At 41.5% G+C, this 20047-nt stretch overlaps 1 protein-coding gene across 3 annotated transcripts in view; it reads right to left on the minus strand.

Moving 5' to 3' along the window:
- LOC102182159 (acyl-CoA dehydrogenase family member 10) overlaps nucleotides 1-20047 on the minus strand; it is a 38195-nt gene that overhangs the window by 12131 nt on the left and 6017 nt on the right. The window contains exons 2-7 of one of the 3 annotated variants that reach the window (XM_018061235.1): nucleotides 14014-14208; nucleotides 9676-9834; nucleotides 8430-8589; nucleotides 6927-7068; nucleotides 5880-5948; nucleotides 3803-3984 (exon numbers count right to left, since the gene is read on the minus strand). In XM_018061235.1, coding sequence (XP_017916724.1) covers nucleotides 3803-3984; nucleotides 5880-5948; nucleotides 6927-7068; nucleotides 8430-8589; nucleotides 9676-9834; nucleotides 14014-14133 — 832 coding nt within the window. In that variant the 5' untranslated portion in view covers nucleotides 14134-14208. Of the gene's footprint in view, nucleotides 1-3802; nucleotides 3985-5879; nucleotides 5949-6926; nucleotides 7069-8429; nucleotides 8590-9675; nucleotides 9835-14013; nucleotides 14209-20047 lie in introns of those variants that run through there. The other 2 variants (XM_018061237.1, XM_018061236.1) reach the window with 2 other exon arrangements.

The raw sequence follows: 20047 nt of genomic DNA on the forward strand, positions 1-20047 counted from the left end.
GTCACCATCCTTTGGAGAATCCAGCAGGGCTTTTTTTTTTTTAATTGTAATGAGTAATGTTTTAGGAACCACTTCATTCATTTAGTTTGTTCGTTTATGGCTGTGCTGGGTCTTCGTTGCTCTGTGTGGGCTTTCTCTACTTGTGGCAAGCAGGGACCACTCTTTGTCGCAGTGCTTGGGCTTCTCATTGTGGTGGCTGCTCGTGGCAGACCTTGGGCTCCAGGCACTCGGGCTTAGTAGTTGAGGTTCTTGGGCTCTAGAGCACAGGCTCAGTAGCTGGGCACGTGGGCTCAGCTGCTCCAAGGCACATGGGATCTTCCTGGACAGGGATCAAACCTGTGGCCCCTGCAATTGCAGGTGGATTCTTAACCACTGGACCACCAGGGAAGTCCCTATGAAAGGTTTTAACTCAAAATAAAATCAAGCCTTTAGAACTAGAGTTCAGTTTTGGGAATTACAAGAAGTCCAAAGTAGTAAATGAAACCATAAGGTAATAATCAAGACAAATCATAAGACAACTGACTTGGTCCCTTTAAAAATTCATTTAAAAAAAGAGGGGGTACTGTTCTAGGTTCCTTGATCAGATCCTGACTTAAAAAACGAACCAAAAACAAACCCACCTCACTTATAAAAGATAAGGAGGAAAATGAGGAAATCTGAATATGGACTGGGTCTTAGATACTGGGGAAAACGAGTTTTCTTGGGTGTGAAATGGTACTGTGAAATGTTCTTATTATTAGGAAAGGCATACTGAAGCACTCAGAAGTCAAGTGTTAGGGTCTGTACCACTTTGTTAATTGTGCAAATAGATAGATGCAGAAAGAGAAAGATAACAGACATGGCAAAAGTTAATCATTGTTAAAATCAGTCATGGGCATATAGTTATTCACAGCACTACTGAATGTTTCTGTAAGTTTGAAAATTATCATAAGAAATCAAATACTAAAGCCACCAGGAGCTGAACCTTTGTGGAAGGAGCCCCTCAGGTTAATCTCCTACATGGATTTAGGATGTTCCCCCGCCCCCCCATGCACATACCACCCCAGCGCTGTGCACACTCCCTTCTCATGGGAAGCAGGTGCAGCTGTCCCTGTGTCTCTGCTCTGTTGGAGACTGGTTCTGAGCAAGCCTGCCAAGCACTAATGCCCTTCCTCCCCAAAGCAGCCTGCCCTCTGGGATGAGAAAAGGGAATTATGCTCTCTGCAGGTCCTTGGTGGAAAGGTTATTTGTGATAACTAGATTGAACCTAAAGCATCTTTGTCAGAAGTCCCTTTTGATTAGATCATTTCGTGTGCCTAAAAACATTTAAATGTGTTCTCTTGAACAAATGATACATTCACATACCTTGAAATTACAGTGACAAAAGGGGGTGTGGGCAAGGCTCTCCCACCCCTTTGCTCAGCCACTCAGCTCATTTCCCCAAAGGCAACCAACATGACCAGTCTTAGGTGTCCTTTCAGAGATTTTTTTAACTTCAGCAAACAAACAGTTATATTTATTCAAATTTTAAGTATACTCATTTTACACAGATGGCAGATTAGCTATATATAGCCAATACCCTGCCCAGCAGCTGGGCTCCTGACGTAACTCTAGAAATTGCAGGATTCTTGAAAAGGAAGATCTCATGCCCCTTTAGCTGGATCAGTGAATGTGAAATCTGAGGAGCTGCTTTATGCTGTCAGGCTGAAAACACAGCCTGGGAGGCTGGTCCTGAGTCACAAAAAATGACACCATATTTCTACTTTGTCTCTTTGTCACTAATAGGTCACTGTAAAAAGCACTTTAAAACTAAAAGGCAAAGGATCCACTTAGCACGTGAGAGAGCCCTCCTTAAACTGTTCTCTTTCCATTGCAGGATGCGATGTCACACTGCCCATTGCTTCACGTGACAGGCTTTATCTGCATTCACAGCACTGGGACAGCTGCCATCTCCTTTGCTTTTCACATCAGCGCTGTGAGGGGGGCAGGGCAGGGCTTTTTTACATAACCTCTACTCTTGAGAAAACTATGACAAAATAATGGGGCTTGTCCAAGGTCACCCCACAAATCAGCACCTGACTTCTTGTCCAGGGCTCTTTCCATCCTGAAATAAAGGATCAATATAGGCAACATCTGTTGTCTTTGCCTACTGGCCATTTTACTAGTAACTAGGGCTCTAGACAGAGGATGAGATGGCTGGATGGCATCACCGACTCAACGGACATGAGTTTGGGTGAACTCCAGGAGTTAGTGATGGACAGGGAGGCCTGGCATGGTGCAATTCATGGGGTCGCAAAGAGTCGGACACAACTGAGCGACTAAACTGAACTGAGGGCTACTAGATAAAATACAGGATACTCAGTTAAATTTGAATTTCAGATAAATAATTTTAAAAAGTTTTATTGTAAATATTTTCCATTGAGACCACCAAACAGAGGCAACACTGACAGTTTGTAACTCTTGTCAACAGGTTAAAATATGGGAGGATGATATGGGTCTGGATGTACTTGGAAGGTGTGGAGAACCTTAACTGGGGCTGGAAGTTGGCAAGCCTGCTTTGTGGTAGCAAAGTGTCTCAAATTGTCAGTTTTGAGAATTCAGATCATGTGTCTATGGAGTGAAAGAATTTTAGGTAAGTTGGTAGAAGTATGTCAGGAAGTTGATGTACACTGAACACATACTGCAGCCCTTGATATGATCCTACAGAAAACATAGGTGTTTTGGTTAAAAGCAGAGAAAGAAGAAAATACAGCTTAGCTGAGAGATTCTTTTTGACCACAGCTAGGAATGCATGGGTTTCCCAGGTCGTTCAGTGGTAAAGAATCCTGAATGCAGAAGACACAGGGGACACAGGTTCAATCCCTGGGGTCAGGAAGATCCCCTGGAGAAGGAAATGGCAACCGACTCCAGTACTCTTGCCTGAACAATCCCATGGACAGAGGAGCCTGGTGGGCTACAGTCCATGGGTTGCAAAGAGTCGGACACGACTGAGCAGTTACCCATGGCCACAGGAATGCAAACTGGTCAAGAGTTAGATAATCTTGAACTCTGCAGGGCAGAGGTACAATTTTTTGGCTCACAATAAAGATTCAACATGCAAAAGCATGGGGACAATTGTGATGTTGATTATAAACTATGTGTGTTAGTGGAGGATTTCCTTGCACTTCAGTGGTTAGGACTCCAGGCTTCCACTGCAGGGGACAGGGATTCAATCCCTGGTCAGTGAACTAAGATTCTCTAGGCTACTCGATGCAGCCAAAAACAAACAAACCTACAAATCGTGTGCATTTGTCAAAATTCATAAAATGCTACACTTCAATAACTCTGATTTTTTTAAAAAGAAAGCAAAAAACCTGATGATAACAAATACTCAAAATAATGAGCAGGAACTCAAACTGAGATACAAAAAAAGAAAAGAAAAAAGTAGAAGCAAATTATATAAACAAATATTTGGCACAATGGCGTTTTTAAAATCTATCCCTGTTAAAAAGAATATTTATGGGAAAGGGCAGAAAACAAAGAAAGTAGGTATCTTAACTACCTTTGGGCAGTATCAGAAAAAAAGAAAGGTTTAAAGATACAGTCAGATAAAAATTGCAGGGAGGAGAGATACTGTACTTCATGAAGGTATTTATCCCTGGACAAAATGTCTAGGTAAGCAACACCTCCACAAAATGAAACGGGCTTTCCAAGTAGGAAACTAACAAGCCCAACTCACAATTAGCAAAGGTTGATGCATTAATACCTTGATACCATCCAAATCCAGAAAGCAGAGGACCAGTGAGGAAACATCAGCACAGAAGACAAGGGGCCCTGTGCTCACCGTGTTTCCCGTAGTCTTCCAGGCCCGCAGCCTTGAGGTCCACACTGTGAATCTTGCACAAGACTCTCTTCATGGCAGTGTAGATGGCCCTCCTCTGGCTGGGCTCCAAGCCTGGTGGAGAGGGGTCTTTGTTGATGAGGCCTGGGCAGTATTCCATCAGATAGAAGGCGTTGCCGACGATGCTGGGAGAGACACAAACGGTATGTCAGTAGCCTGTGATGTGGCAGGCTGTTAGTCAGGGCACTGCTCTGTCCTGTGTATAAGCTCTGAATGCTGGGTGGGAGTACTGAAAACTTCCTTTTTCTCCTGCATATAAGCAGAGGTTAGAAGTATTCCCTCTCCAAACCAACACACACACACACACACACACACCACACACACACACACACACACACACACACACACACACACACACACACACACACCCCACCCCACCCCCCCGTTGTAGAAGGTATCAGGAAGGGGATTAAGTATGATAATATAGGAAAGCAGCTGTTGAGAGGGAGTCAGAGCACACAGAACCAGGCTTAAGTCCCACCTCTGCCTTTCCTAGCAGTGTGATCCTGAGGAACATAGTAAACCTCTCTGAGCTTGTTTTTCTTAATCTTCAAGGGGCAGTTATAAGAATTAAGGGAGAAAATTTATATATGGAGTGTCTGGAATGTGTCTGGCTCCAGTGAAGATTCCATAAGTATCCCTTCCCGTTAGATATAATTTCATCATTATTCAGTGGTTTGAATGGCATACAAAATGTCATTAATCCATCTCTTCATCATTCCTAGAAATCAGCTTAGTACTCTAAAAAGTTGTTTTGAAAAGTCTACCATTAGGACTGTTTATCCTGACTTGAACATGGACAAGATATTAAGTTATACAATTCTTTTAAATTATCTTATATGTAATACTGCTATGAAAGAAAATATCTTTATTTTTAGGAGATATATGCTGCCTGCAGCTTACTTCTAAAGTTCAATCTTATTTATATACATTTATTAAAAAGATACTTGATGGTCCAGTGATTAAAAGTCCATGCTCCTAATGCAGGGGGCACAGGTCTGATCCCTGGTCAGGGAACTAAGATCCCACATGCCATACAGCAGAGCAAAAAAATTAAATATATATAAAAACAACAATTAAAAATATGTATATATATAAATATATATACATATATTTGTTTACAAAATAATCCTTTATAATTATTTAACAATTATTAAATGTTATGACAATATTATTTTATAAAATTACATTGTTATATAATTATTACTATTTCTATAATAATTTATATATATAAAATACACATATATACATACACATATATAGAAAGCAAATATGGCAAAATGTTAACAATGTTTCCATCTGGCTGAAGTGTAAGTGGGTGCTTATTATGCTATCTTTTTCTTCTTTCAACTACTCTGTAAGTTTCACATTTTTCATAATTTAAAAATTGAGAAAAAAGACACAGACTTAAAAAGCATATTACAGGGACCTCCTTGGTGGTGAAGTGGTTAAGAATCTGCCTGCCAGTGAAGGGGAGATGGGTTAGATCCCTGGTCCTGGAAGATGCCACACGCCATGGAGCAGTCAAGCCCGTGTACTATAACTGCTGAAGCTCACATGCTCTGGGGCCTGAGAGACCCAACTACTGAAGCCGGCTCCCTAGACCCTGTGGTCCACCACAAGAGAAGGCATCGCAATGAGAAGCCTGCGTACCACAACTAGAGAGCAGCTCCTGCTCTCCGCAACTAAAGAAAGACCGAGTACAGCAACAAAGGCCATGCGCAGCCAAAAATCAATCAATAAAATTATTTTAAAAAGCATATTACAAAGCAACTTTAGAAGTTTAGAAAGCCACAATAAAAAAAACTAAGAAAAACAAACATGCAACTTGATGGAAATTATTTCTAGAATTTTTTTTTAAAAAAAGTAGATGTTTTCTACCAAATAGGAGGTGCCTATAAAATCTCTTTTCTACCCAAATTTTATCTTTCTTTACCCTAGAAAACTGAAATTAGAGTTATTATATGGGCTTTTCTCTTCTGTACCTTGAGTATACAACATAAGTAAATCTGGACATTACCTCGAATCTTCACAGAGGTGAAGAACTTTGGGCATATGGGCTCCAGCATTTACAAGGGCTTCCATCATCCTGCCAAGAAAAATGAATGAACTTCTGGCTGAAGTGATGAAATTTTCTTGAAATTATTTTTCTGATTAAAAATTAATAAATGCATAAATTAAAATGGAACTCTTTAAAAAATTCAATTGACCAAAGAAGGCAAGGAGAACAAAAAAACAAACGAGACAAACAAAAAATGGTTCATTTACAGACCTAAGTCAAACATACCGATAATTACATTAAATTTAATAGAGTAAACATTCTGATTAAAAGATGAAAATTGTCCTACCAGATAGAAACACAAGACCTAATAGGTACTGTTTATAAGAGACATTGTTTAGGAACTTGCCTAGTGGTCCAGTGGTTAAGAATCTGCCTGCCAACTCAGGGAACAGGGGTTCCATCCCTGGTCCAAGAACTAAGATCTCAGATGCCTCAGAGTAATTAGACCCACACCCCAGAACTACTGAAGCTCACGTGCCCTAGATAGAGCTCACACTCTGCAACAGAAGAAGCCACTGCAATGAAGAGCCCGTGTGCCACAACGAAGACCCAGTACAGCCAAAAATAATAAAGTAAATAAACTGCATAAAAAATACCTCTGTGTTTGTGTGTATACACTGAATAACTGAATCACTTTGCTGTACACCAAAAACTAGCCAGTAAATCAACTACAATTTTTTTTTTAAAGTAGAGGTATTCACATAACGAATCCCCCAGTTTCAATAACTATCAATTAAAAGCCATGCTTCTTTGGGCTAAAGCCCCACTAACAGAATTCCAAAAATTCCTAGCCTCGTACTGGTTTAGACAGAGAAAAGAAAAAACAATCTCCTGAATGAAATTAGGTGACATGTTCTTATCTAACATAATTTTGGAAAGTCATACTTGTAATTTTAAATGTCTCAAGGCACTTTGATGGGGCACTGACTTGCCAGCCCAGGGAGGGTGCTGTGGAGGCTGGAGACAGAGCATGCCCCACCCCCCACACACACCCTGAGAATTTACCTGAACTCCCTCTCTACTGCATGCACGGATGGAAGAAGTGTCCCTGGGGGTTTCTTCCTCAGAATCAGCTGATGACTAGCCAGCTTGACATAGTAGGTGGGATTTGACTGCCCGTGATCAAACTGAAGGAGTTCCAATGGGCCTGTAAGTTTGAAAGGAAGGAAAACTCAAACCAGCTCTGGAGGACAGATGTGGACAGAGAGTCTTACTTTCTAAGGAGTATTGTACATGGACACAGAGCATCCTGATTTGGAATGCACTATAAGGAAAGCATCTCCGCCCTGGGTACCAGACATGACTGCATCCCAGGCATACCCCCCACCCCGGCTTCGGTCCAGAATGTCACGCTGCAGTGTGGCAAAGGCCACTGGATTTACACCACAACAATTTTCACTTTCACAGGTATCCAGTTTTGTCCGTCTTGCCAACTCCTGCACCGTAAAGAAAAGCTTTATAGTTCTGTTTATCAACTACAAGCACAGTCATGGCAACCCATCTTGCTAAATGGAATACTTTAAGCCAAGGATGAAAAGTGCCCTTGTGTGACCCTCACCCCATACTTGGCCACACCACACCTGACACTGGTGTGACAGCTGAAAGGAGCTATGCAGAGGCCTACAGCTCAAACCAAAGGAGCTTTGGGGAGATGTGATTTCCCGCCACAGGGATTAAACTCTGCGGCTCCCTTGCAGAAACAGCCTAATTAACCCTAGTCTTACAATGATATGAACTCTACACACAGATTCGTTTCACTTGGTCAAAGGAGCAGGAAATGGGAGTCTGTCTGAATTGGCTCAGTTCAGTTCAGTCGCTCAGTTGTGTCCGACTCTTTGTGACCCCATGGACTGCAGCACGCCAGGCCTCCCTGTCCATCACCAACTCCCGGAGTTTACCCAAACTCTGCTCTGATTCAAAATGGTCCCTCAGCTCTGTAGAGGCTCTAGGAACAATCCGATCACTAAAAAACATCCTCACATGAAGCTACATGCAAAGAAAGAGAACTTTGAAGGATCAAACAGGGGAGGCCAAACTTTATGCCCAGGTAGGAGTTTCTTCAGAAGCTCATGAATCACCTGTTTTCCTGAGGGTGGAATATGAAAAATGAGAGAGCAACCTATGAAGAGATGGAGACACATTTTCTCATTTTAAACTCCTGCAACTTTTAAGTCACCTTCACAAAACAAGCTGTCATCTCAAAAATATCAGAAAGACCCAAACACCCGAGGCACATACTGCAAGTTCTCCTCCAGGACAGCTGTTTGCAGGCAACTGCTGCCACGCCACAGCCTCACGTGGAACAAGGGCCAAGTACGCTCTGGGGACCCATAGCAAAGGAGGTCAGTGCTTCTTCCCAAGCAAAACAGAGCAGCACCCGGGTCTGCAGAGCCCAATAGCTATTTTCTTCACCACATAGCATCTTTATCTCCAGCATATTCCACCAGGATAGAAAGTGAGAGCCAGACCGAAAGCCTAGCCTCTACCAAAATGCAGAGACTTAACTACCTGTGACTTGGGTCTCCAGTAAGTCTTTGAGGTACTTCTCCAAGGAGTCTTTGGGAATTTCCATCGTCTTTCTCACAAGGCGAATGTTTGGAACAGCCATTCTCAATGGAAATCCCAAAAGAGTTTCCAATTCCTTTACTGCAGTCTCTGGGTCATGAACCTGGTTTCAAAGAGAATATTGAGCATGGATCCCCAGACAACCCTGACCTCTCCTCCTACCTGTTCTCTAAGAGGGTACTTTTTTAGAGAGAAATATTTTTTTAATAGCCTGAGCAAAGACTTGGGAGCCAGAAAGTCAGCTGATGAGAAAGCCTCAGAATGGGTTTCCTCCTTCCATTTACTACCTAACCACGTTAATCTTTCTTATCTGCTGGGAAGAGTGACGGTTAAATGTCCATGATACTCCCTTTTCCCAAGAGGACAGAATGTTGTACTGTAGTGTCCATTCTGTCCCTATAGACCAGTTAATAATGAAAACCCAAATGTAGAAAGCTGGATGGAGACCCCTTCTCACATGGTTTCTCCTGCTTCAAAGCACTGAGGTGGTCCAGGTGCTGGTAGCTTCTTGGGTCCCCACCCAAAACAGCATCACCAGATCAACCTGTCACCTGAACCATCTTAAGTCTGCCATTCACCTCCCTGTGTGACTTTTTCTTGACTGCCTTCTTAGTATGCGTGTGTCTTCTTATTGAAAATACAAGTGACTAATCACCTAAATTTCATAATTAAAAGGTAAAAAGACTGTGGCAGCAAGGGCAAAAACCACCAGAGGCAACTCTGACTCTTGAGTGTAAGAGGACTGCACAGAAATGCTTACCCTAGGACTCCCTGGAAGTACGATGGGTAAGAATCTGCCTGCCATTACAGGGGACACAGGTTCGATCCCTGCTCTGGGAGGATTCCACATGCCTTAGAGCAACTAAGCCAGTGCAGCACGACTACTGACCTTGTGTTCTAGAGCTAGGGAGCCACAACTACTGAGCCCACATGCTGTAGCTACCAAAGCCTGTGTGCCTAGAGCCCATGCTCCACAACAGCAGAAGCCACAGCAATCAGAAGCCCCTGCATGGCAATGAAGATTAGCCCCTTCTCACAGCAACTAGAGAAAGCCCACGTACAGCAACAAAGACTCAGCACAGCCAAAAATAAATAAATTTTTTTAAAAAGAAATACTTACACAACTGTCTGAAGAATACTTACACTAGTGCCTGAAGCACAAAGGGGTTCAAAAAACAGTGACCATTACCTTAATGGTGTGAATACCAAGGCCGGCAGCTGCTTTTAGATTTGGTCCAAGATCATCAAGAAAGATGGACTCAGAAGGCTGCCGGCCGAGCCACTCCAAGCACAGCTTATACATCCTGGGATCTGGCTTGCAGACACCTTCCAGGAAGGATTCTACTACCTGAGGGAGGGGCAGGAAGGAGAGATAAATGTCCCTAAAAGTGGTGTTCCCGTGTATACCCTGGTATGTTTTTTTGAAAAGAAGAGCAGAAAAAAGACAGTGGAGCTTTATTATAACAAATAAGAGTGTCATGATATAAAATGATGTGGCTTTTTTAACTGGAGTGATTTGGAAATACTGGGATGCAACCTGAGGGAAGACTCAGAAAACCAAAGTTCTGGTTCAGACATGGTGAGTGACCTTGTACCAGCACTGAGGCCATGAGGGACTGCAGGTTCATTGTCAGGAAACTGGAAACACTGATAGCCATCTTACCCATCTTAACGGTGGCTCAGACAGTAAAGCGTCTACCTACAATGCGGGAGACCCGGGTTCGATCCCTGGGTCGGGAAGATCCCCTGGAGAAGGAAATGGCAACCCACTCCAGTATTCTTGCCTGGAAAATCCCATGGACGGAGGAGCCTGGTTGGCTACTGTCCATGGGGTCGCAAAGAGTCAGACACGACTGAGTGACTTCACTTAAGCAACTTAAGACCCATCTTAACAGTAGCTGGGAAACTTAGTGAAACTGGAATGTGTTCCAAAACTAGGTATTGTGGCTGCACAGGACAAAAGACAAGCTGCACATTTCAGGTTTAGGGAAAGTATTTTACGGTTTTTTCAAAAAGCAGTGTTTACTGTTATAAAAGAAGACTTTAATGTGCATATTTCAGAAGTAAAAAACAAACAGCTGTACTCAACCTAGACAGATAAATTCCACAGAAGAGCTGACACCAAAGAGATCCTCAATGTCAGAAACATGGTTCCTTTCTTTCTTTTTTAAAGAACTTTTTTAAAAGACTTTTTTGATGTGGACCATTTTTTAAGTCTTTATTGAATTTGTAACAACATTGCTTCTATTTTATGTTCTGGTTTCTGGACCAAGAGGCATGTTGGATCTTAGCTCCCTGACCAGGGATAGAAGTCATACCCCCTACATTGGAAGGCAAAGTCTTAACCACTGGACTTCCAGGGAAGTCCCAACACAGTTCCTTTCATGCAGAGCCTCCTTGCAGTCTTGCCTAAAACTGTATCCAGTCCAGAACTGGTAAGCAGCAGCTGAGGGTTCAGGAGAACTCTGAAAAGCTTGTTCAATGTCAGGCTACCTCTGATCCAGCAACCCCCGGAAGTCCTCTGACATTGTCCCTAGGGCTTGATCTCCTGTAAGCAGGTCTAAAACAGCCATAGAGGCCTGTAACCAATACCCTCTGGGTCTGTCCTAAGAATAGAACTAAATCCCTCACTCACTCCGGAATTGACCCTTGCTCTCCAAGATCAAGGACAAACCTGAGGGCCCCTCCCTCTCCTCCAAATTCCCACTGTTCAAGGTTGGAGAACTGCTCTTTCAAGTAAATAAATGTCCTGAAAAAACTGGACCTCTCTACTTACCCTTCCCTGTCTCCTTATAACTTGAATGACCAAAAAAAAAAAAAAAAGACAAAGACCGCTCCTTCTAAAGAAAACGTCCACCAACGGCCATGGAGAAGCCAAGTGTTTCTAATCAACAGATGACCTGGCAGGAAAGGAGCACAGCTGTACCAGCTGAGAGAGGAAGAGAAAGGGTAGCAAATGCAGGGGCTTTGGGCCATGTCTGAGGAACAGACACCTCTTCTCATAGGTGATTACATGTGGGGAAGTGAAAAAAAACTCGAGGTTTAAATTGGATGAGATCCCTGGCCTTCTCTGTGTTCTGTTTTGCAAGATAAAAAAGTTCTGGAGATGAGTTTCATCACAATGTGAATATACTTAACATTAATTGAACTCCACAGTTAAAAATTGCTAGGATGGTAAATCTTATGTTCTTTCACAATTCAAAAATGTTGAATTTTAAAAAATATTTATTTTTATTTATTTCTTTGGCTGCACCGGGTCTTACCTGCGGCACCCAGGATCTTTTTTTTTTTTTCAGCTGTGGCAATATGAACTCTTAGTTGTGGCAATGAGGGATCTGGTTCCATGACCAGAAATCCAGCCCAGGCCCCCTGCATTGGGAGGGTGGAATCTTAGCCACTGGACCGTGAGGGAAGTCCCCCTCAATTTTTTTAATTAAAAGAAAATGGCGGGGGGCAGAAAATGGGGCTTCCCTGGGGGCTCAGTGGTATAGAAGCCACTTGTCAATGCCGGAGACATGGATTCGATCCCTGGTCTGGGATGATCCCACGTGCCCCAGAGAAACTAAGCCCTGTGCCACAGCCCTAGCACCCATGCTCTACAACAAGAGAAGCCACCACAATGAGAACCAGCAGCACCACCACCACCCGCTCCCTGTACCTCAAGTAGCACCCCCCACCCCAGTCATAACTGGAGAAAAGACTGCATGGCACCAAAGACCCAGCACAGCCAAAAAATAAATAACATTATATTTTTTAAAAAAAAGAAAGAAAATGGATGAAAACATTTTTGAATGTCATATACGCCTCAGCAGAGCTATATATATATATTCCTATAACATTGAAGAGGTCAGGAACAGCCCCCAGTGATGACACAGATCATAGGAGTGGTTACACTATCTTTACCCTCATCAAAAAAAATTTTTTTTTGTCTTATAGCTTTAGAAAACAAAAACATAAACCATGCTATTGAGAAAAAGGATTTTCAACACTCTAGGTCTCTTGCAGAACAAAACTATGAAAACTCATCAGAAAAGCTGCTGGAAAGCACATGCCAGGGAGTCTGTGAAGTCTGAATGAAGTCCATTGTGTTTAAAGAAGCTCACAAGTCCTTAAATAGTAGAAAGGCCCTGTGTGAGCCTGGCCAAGTTATTTATCCCCATAGCCGCACTGGAGGGGAGCAATCTCTGAAAATAATCACAGTGTACTGAATACTTACCTATCTGCCAGGCACTCTGTAAAGTGCTTTGCATGTATTATGCTGTGGGATCCACATAGCCACCCTAAACAAAACTGCTGTTTATGAACTACAGATGAAGAAACTACAGTTCAGGGAATCAAAGCTGCTGCCCATAGCAAGCTGCAGAGACAGGGTTCAAATCTGGCTGAGGTCCCTGAGCCCCTAAAGGGAAGGGTGATTGTAGGAGGGTTGTGCTGTATACAAGCCACGAAACCAAGAATTGAAGTGGGTAAGGAGCCAGGCAGGGATGTACAGGGAAAAGACTCTATTTCAGTAGGCTGTGCACAAGGCGGAATGAGGAAGTGGGAGGTGAAAAAGAGTATTAGGTTGGGTGCTTAATTTCCCATATTTGTGCCTGTCATCCGACTAGATGTCATGTTCTAAAATAGCACTATCCAACAGAACTTTCTATAATCACGGAAATGCTATACTGCCCAGTCCGACATGGTAGCCACTAGCCACATGTGGCAACTGACCACCTAAAATGTGGCCAACATATATTCCAGAGGGCAGGGCTCATGTCAGCCACATTGAACACAGTAGCCCTTCACACCTGTGTGCCCAGCACACAGCCACTGCTGTGTAAGAATGTGTTTTCTGACTGAATGAAGTTTAAGCCAGTCATCTATCAATAATTCCTATTTGTCCCAGAATCATCATATACTTCCTTTTAGGAAAATGGAGAGTCTTTCGCAGAAGTAACCTCCTGGCACAGAAGACCATCTCCTGACTCACAGTCTTCTCAGGTACTTTGATAGTCTAGCCCTTTATTCACTGTCCCATATGGTGGGATGATAATTTGAGTTGCAATGAAATACAATTCAGCTCCTCGGGGCCACTAGCCACATTTCAAGCGTTTAACAGTCGTGTATGATAATAGCAACCATACTAGACATTTCCTTTTCTGCAGTAAGTTTGTTTGCACAGCACTGGTCTAAGGATTAATGCCATAGAAATAGAGGGCAAGGGGGTTGGTCTTTGAAAAGGTCAAAGGGTGAGGGCTGATAAAGTGCATGTGTTATCTAATGACTAAGGTTCAAGTCCAGAATGAGAGAGAATCTCTGAAGCTGAGGTTTCACCCAGTTATCAAAGCCCATAAATAACCTTGTTCACAGCTCAGTGATACTTTGCAAGTCCTCTTTCCCACCTATCATGTCTAATCCTAACTCAGTCAACTGTGTGAATAACCATCCCATCCACTCAAGACCTACTGAGAGGCAGCGTTAATGCTGCATCCTAAACTAAAGACAGAGACTTGATTCAGATTGTTCTGGATCCCTGTCAGCTTACCACATCAAATTGTTTCCAGTCCAGGAGCAAAAAGCTCTTCCCATTGGGAAGATAAAAATTATTGCTCAAGACTGCAGTCTGAAGGTCTTTAGCCCAAATCTGAGATATGGCCTCAGTCATCACTGGAAACTGCTTCGCCACTCGCTCACTGGTCAGCAGAGAGAAAAAGGAGTCCACGGGCACGGAGGTCTTTGACTAAGATTGGAAGTAGGGAAAGAAGAGAACCAGCCATCATTAAGAGTAAGAACAGCTTATCATCAACACAGAAAAATACATATTCCAGGCCTCTGGCTTGCTGCCAAAAGGAATTCTCTTTCAGCCCTGGTGCAGAACTTTGCATATAAGGTTGTAAAACATGAGTCATTAGGGAATGGAGCTATTTAAATCAACATTCCAGTTAAATGAGTTTTGTAAAATAAGTATTTATTTGGCTGCATCGAGTCTAGTTGTGGGCTGTGGGCTTAATTCCCCTGCAGCATGTGGAATCTCTTCTGGGACCAGGGATTGAACCTGCATCACATGTTGCTAGGCAGATTCCCTATTACTGGGCCATCAGCTGCTGCTGCTGCTGCTGCTGCTGCTGCTGCTGCTGCTGCTAAGTTGCTTTAGTCGTGTCCGACTCTGTGCGATCCCATAGACAGCAGCCCACCAAGCTCCCCCGTCCCTGGGATTCTCCAGGCAAGAACACTGGAGTGGGTTGCCATTTCCTTCTCCAGTGCATGAAAGTGAAAAGTGAAAGTCAAGTCGCTCGGTCGTATCCGACTCTTAGCGACCCCATGGACTGCAGCCTATCAGGGAAGTCCCTAAATGAGTTCTTCATTTCACTCACTCACTGTCAATTTTTAAAAAGATTCAGAAGACTCTAAGAAGATACATTAAACTCTAAAAGTGAATTAAGCAGATGTAATTTAATTTTTATTTGATTCCTTTTGGTAATTCAGAAGACATTTGATGATTCTGCATTGTGTGAGCTTCACCATTATGCACTGAAGGTCAATTTCTGATCACTTTTTGTGTGTCCAAATTCTATCTGTTTGGGTTTTGAAAACTCTTACTTTAACGTATTTCAAAATCTGCAGTGGCAAGTCTGCTATATTATACACAGACAAACACACACATTTCACAGCAGTTTCATGTTGTTGTTAAGTTACTCAGTCATATCCAATTCTCTGTGACCCCATGGACTGCAGCATGCCAGGCTTTCCTGTCCTTTACTATCCCCCAGAGTTTGCTCAAACTCACGTCCATTGAGGCAGTGATGCCATCCAACCATCTTAACCTCTGTCGTCCCCTTCTCCTTCTGTCCTCATCTTTCCCAACAGCTTTATTGAAATACAATTCACATATCACACAGCTGACCCACTTAAACTGTAAAATTCAGTGCTTCTTAATATATTCATAAAGTTATACAACCATCACCACAGTCAGTTTTAGAACATTTTCATCACTCTAAAAAGAAACCCATATCCATTAGCAGTCAGTACCCATTTGGCACCCCCACCACCCCAATACTCCTAGGCCTAGAAAATAACAACTCTACTTTCTGTTTCTAAAGATTTACCCGTTCTGGATACTTCATATAAGTAGAACTGTATATTATGTGGTCTTTTTGTACTCGCTTCATTCTATCACTTAGCATAAGGTTTTCTATGTATATTTATATATTTAAACACAAGCTTATTTAAATATTTAAATTGTAAAAACACATAACATCAGATTTACTATTTTAAGCCCTCTGGGTGACATTAAGTTCATTCACTATTGTGCAATCAAACCCACCATCCATCCACAGAACTTGACTATATTTTAAATTATATTTTAGCAGGGTTATTGTGAAGGTATGTGAGTTAATATAAATAAAGAGCTTAGAACAATGCATAGTCCAGAGAAAACTCAATGTTATCACTGCGTTAAACAAGCTTTCTGATCAAAGCCATTATGTAACAATTCCAGCTTCACATGAACAATAGTTTATGGAGGGGCTGAGTACATAAAATTTTTATTTTTCATTCATGTAGTTAAAATTGAGTACCTAGGGATAGAAGAAATAGCTTAAAATCTTATAAGGGGTTATCAGGTTTTCTCTTCTTTATTTTTAGTTAAACCAATTTAATGCATGAGTGTTGCATCCACTATTCTAGACAAAAAGAATATGGAAAGTATGTTTATCACTCAGTTTCAGAGCAAAGTCTCCCAAATTCTTGTAAGAAATCTTCTGTTGTTATCTCTGCTCTCATAAATTTCATCCAGAGCCCATTTTCGCCACCTGCGATCAAGGCCTTCACTATAGTTTCAGAAGGGATATGATTCTGTACCTCCCACTCTACCAAAAGTAAAACACATGGTAAGTGAAAGGATACATGGACAAACAGCTGAAGTTTGGAGAGCAGGGTAATTACCATACAGGTTCTGTGGCATCACTGTGGTGCCAGGTGGGTTCTACCAGGAATTCAGAGAAATTCAGGAAATGGAAAATCTCAGCTTTAGACCTCCTAGGGAATAGCAGTAACAATATGTGTGACTGAGGGGACACTGCTGCCAAGCATCAGTCCACGCCACCAGCTTGAGATGATGCTGGACACTACATTATGAATTTTCTTCCCTGGTCTCTTATTAGCTGGTTCATATATATTAGGTCACTCACATGATCCTGGCACATGGTTAGGAAGTACATGAGGGAATAAACCAGATTTTGACAGCACTCCAAAACAAGCCCTTCATTTTGTAGGCTGTAGTAATCCTTCAGGGCAGTGTAGCTGGTATACTGAAACATTCACTTGGGGGTGTTGTTTTGTAGAATAAAGAAGAAAATTTTGGTCCACAGACAGCTAAAGCAGTGGATGGTGGATCAGTATTGTTTCTACTGTGAGCATTTGTATAGGAGTTGCTTTTTTTTTTTTTTAACAAAGATGTTTCTTTCTACAATACAGCTGCTATGGGGCAAAAATACATATAGCATTCATAATGATATCTAAGACCTAGGGATGGAAGAAGTAGCATACTTTATAGTATACTTGACACATTTTCTTTCGATAAAGCAGTGCCTTGCATTGAAAATATTTCAGACAATATAGAAAGGTTTAAAAAAGAAAGTAAAATGACAAAGTAATCCCATTCTTCAGAAATCACCAATGTGACCAACTCAGAATGTCTTTTGAGAACAGCAAAACTTATAAAACTCAATCCAAATAATAATACCTCTTTAATTTTAGAACTAAAGTTAGAGCAATTTTTAAGATCTTAAGAGTTGGCAAGCGTGCAAGGAAAGGGGCACTCTCCTATGCTGCTGATGGGGGTGTAAATAAGCACAACCTCTATGGAGTGTAACATTTTATCTTACTTTAAAATATTTATTTATTCATTTGGCTACACCAGGTCTTAATTGTGGCACACAGGATCTTCATTGTGGCAGGTAGGATCTTTAATTTTAACAGGCCAACTCTTAGTTGTGGCATATGGGATCTACTTCCCTGACCAGGGATCCAACCTGGGTCCCCTGCATTTGGAGTGCAGAGTCTTAGCCACCAGACCACCAGGGAAGTCCCGAATACAATATTTTAAATGTACATTTACATTTGATGTGGTAATTCTGCTTTCAGGAATTTCTCCCACAGATGTACTTATAGAAGTAAGCAAAAATTATGTACATGGCTATTGGGCAGAACTGCTCATAACAAAAACTAGAAACTTACATATATGTTAATAAAGGGCTGGTTAAATCAACCATGGTACACCGATATAATGGAATACCACGTAAATGTTAAAATGTATAAGCTAGGCCAAAGGTCAGAAAATTATGACCTGGGGGCCAAATGTGTCTCCCATCTGTTTTTTTGTAAATAAAGTTTTATTGGAACACAACCACACCTACTTGTTTACTACTGTCCAGGGCTGTTTCTGGTTCTAACACTAGAGCTGAATAGTTGTGATAGAGCCATTATGGGCCTGAAAGTCTATCTAGTCCTTGACAGAAAGAGTTTGCTAATCCCTGAACTAGACCTATGCCTACTGATGTGGAAAAATTGCAAAGATATTATACTGAGTCAAAACAAAAAAAATTTACCGAACAGTTTGTACAGTATGATTCAGTTTTGGTATGCACGTTTTCCACACACACACACACACACACCCATTCTCAAATACATAGATGAAATTTTTTGAAATATAAACAATAAACTTTTCACAGTGATAACGGATAAAGTCTGGAACTGACTGAAAAGCAGTGGAGGAGCAAGCAGGAAATTTATCTTCATAGTTTGTATACTTTTAGAACTGACTATTCAATAAATGAGACTGTCATAATGAGTTTCTATAAGGAAAAAATTTAATTAAATATCTTTTTCATACCACCACAAAAATTCCCAATAGATTAAATACCCAAATCAGAAAAAACTCCAAAACAATACAGAACATCTTCATTTGAATAGATTTCCTTAGCCAAGACTCATAAAACTCAAGACATAGAAAAAAACAGATGATTTTCTTGATATCAAAAATGAAAACTCTTGTACAGCAAAAACATTATCATAAAATAAGAGAAGCCCAAGAATAGAGAAATATATTCATGTGATATGACAAAAGTTTATTATTGCAAATCAATAATAAAAATGAACAATTCACAGAAAGGGAAAACTTACCAATTAATATACAAAAAAAGCATTCAACCTGAATATTAAAATAACATACAGAGGGAGAAAAACACACAGAGATAGGCTTTTATCCATCACACTGACAAAAATTAAGCAGTCTGATCATATGACACTCCCTGAATGCTATGCTAAAATGTTTGGGCTGTACTCTTAATTTTTTGTGTACACTGATTTTATAGTAAACTAATAGCTGAAATCAGGGCCTTGCACACTTTCTGAGAAGGGCCACAGATGGACACTATGTAAATGAATGAACATGGCTATGTTCCAATACAACTTCATTTTTATGGATACTGAAATTAGAATTTTGTATAATTTCCACATGCCACAGAATAATATTCTAGTTTTGACGTTTTTAATTATTTCAAAACATAAAAACCATTCTTGGCTGATGAACTATATAAAACCATACAACAGGCCAGATTTGGTCCATAGGCTGTAGCTGACTGACTGACCTCTGGCTTAAATGTAAAAAAAGTGTGCCATTAGAGGTGATCTGAATTCTAGTACTTGCTGCTCCAGTGACCCTTGATATGGGTCATTTTGTTTTATCTGGGATGTGACACCAGGAAAGTCCCATAGGTCTTTTTAATGAATAAATAACATTAGGAGTTCCAGTCAAGATAAACAAGAAGAAAGTAGAAGGTATTATTATTTCCTTCTTTATCTATCCAACAAACCTTTACTGAATGAACACCTGAACCAGCTCTGAGCTGACACTGGAAAAGTGAAGTTAACACATCCCAGACCCATGGTTCCCAATTCTAACTGCCCCACAGAGGAGATAGGAACACATCCCATAGCCAGCTAAAACACCCGTTGGTGTTAAGCTGAACTGGAAAGCTGCTATCGAGGGAAGGAGGTCAGAGGAGTCTTGACAGAAGAGAAGTCAATAATAACAACCATCATCTGATTTACAGGCACCATGCTGAACACCATATGATTTAACTTGTCATTAAAGTATAGATAGGATTTGAGCACACAGAGGAGGCAGGGAAGGGTAGCTGCCAGAAGCTGGAACAGAACTTGCAAAGGTGCAGGGGTGCAGATGTGTTTAAAGAACATCAAGTGGTTGAAATGTGGGCACATGTGGGAAGTTGTGTGGCACAAGGGTATGTGGGCTAATTGTAAGAGGCCCCTAATGCCAGACAAAAGCTTCCCAACTTAATCTAAGAGACAGAGTGCAGGCACTCAAGGATTTGAAGCAGGAGAGTGAAGGGGTAAGATGTGTGTATGTGTGACGGTTTTTTTGGGATCACGTGGGATCTTGGTTCCCCGACCAGGGATCAAACTCTCACCCCTGCAGTGAAAGAATGGAGTCCTAACCACTGGACAGTGAGGGAAGTCCCAGAAGCGTGTTTTAGAAAACTAATTCTGGGGGCTGT

The sequence above is a fragment of the Capra hircus genome, chromosome 17, assembly GCF_001704415.2.
Source record: "Capra hircus breed San Clemente chromosome 17, ASM170441v1, whole genome shotgun sequence".
Taxonomy (NCBI): Eukaryota; Metazoa; Chordata; class Mammalia; order Artiodactyla; family Bovidae; genus Capra; species Capra hircus.